Source organism: Penaeus monodon, chromosome 31 (genome assembly GCF_015228065.2).
Source record: "Penaeus monodon isolate SGIC_2016 chromosome 31, NSTDA_Pmon_1, whole genome shotgun sequence".
Taxonomy (NCBI): Eukaryota; Metazoa; Arthropoda; class Malacostraca; order Decapoda; family Penaeidae; genus Penaeus; species Penaeus monodon.
Genome location: NC_051416.1, coordinates 37,006,008 through 37,006,240, shown reverse-complemented (window position 1 = coordinate 37,006,240; position 233 = coordinate 37,006,008). Strand labels below are relative to the sequence as shown.

Sequence of the window (233 nt, the reverse complement as noted above, 5' to 3'; positions counted from 1 at the left end):
CACAAAATATGAAAGTATGATTCAATATGCAACAAGAATATGCAAACAATGAACAACCTACTGCACTACGTTCTCCTCCTTCCTCATTATCTTGAAAGTCTGAAGTTTTGCCTGTGAAGAGAGAAATTGTCAGGGTTTAGTTCTTTAATAATTCATGACACCATTACTATGATGCAAAGCATATCCACTGTTCTATTTCTAAATATATGTGCCACACACGCGCATATATATTA

At 34.3% G+C, this 233-nt stretch overlaps 1 protein-coding gene across 1 annotated transcript in view; it reads right to left on the bottom strand.

Moving 5' to 3' along the window:
* The window catches only part of LOC119593202 (uncharacterized transporter slc-17.2-like), a gene marked incomplete at its 5' end in the record, with an annotated part of 8,455 nt that extends 8,344 nt beyond the window's left edge, over positions 1-111 (bottom strand). Inside the window, 1 exon segment of the mRNA XM_037942182.1 lies at positions 62-111. Within this exon segment, the coding sequence (XP_037798110.1) occupies positions 62-111 (50 nt within the window).
* Positions 112-233: the final 122 nt, after the last annotated feature.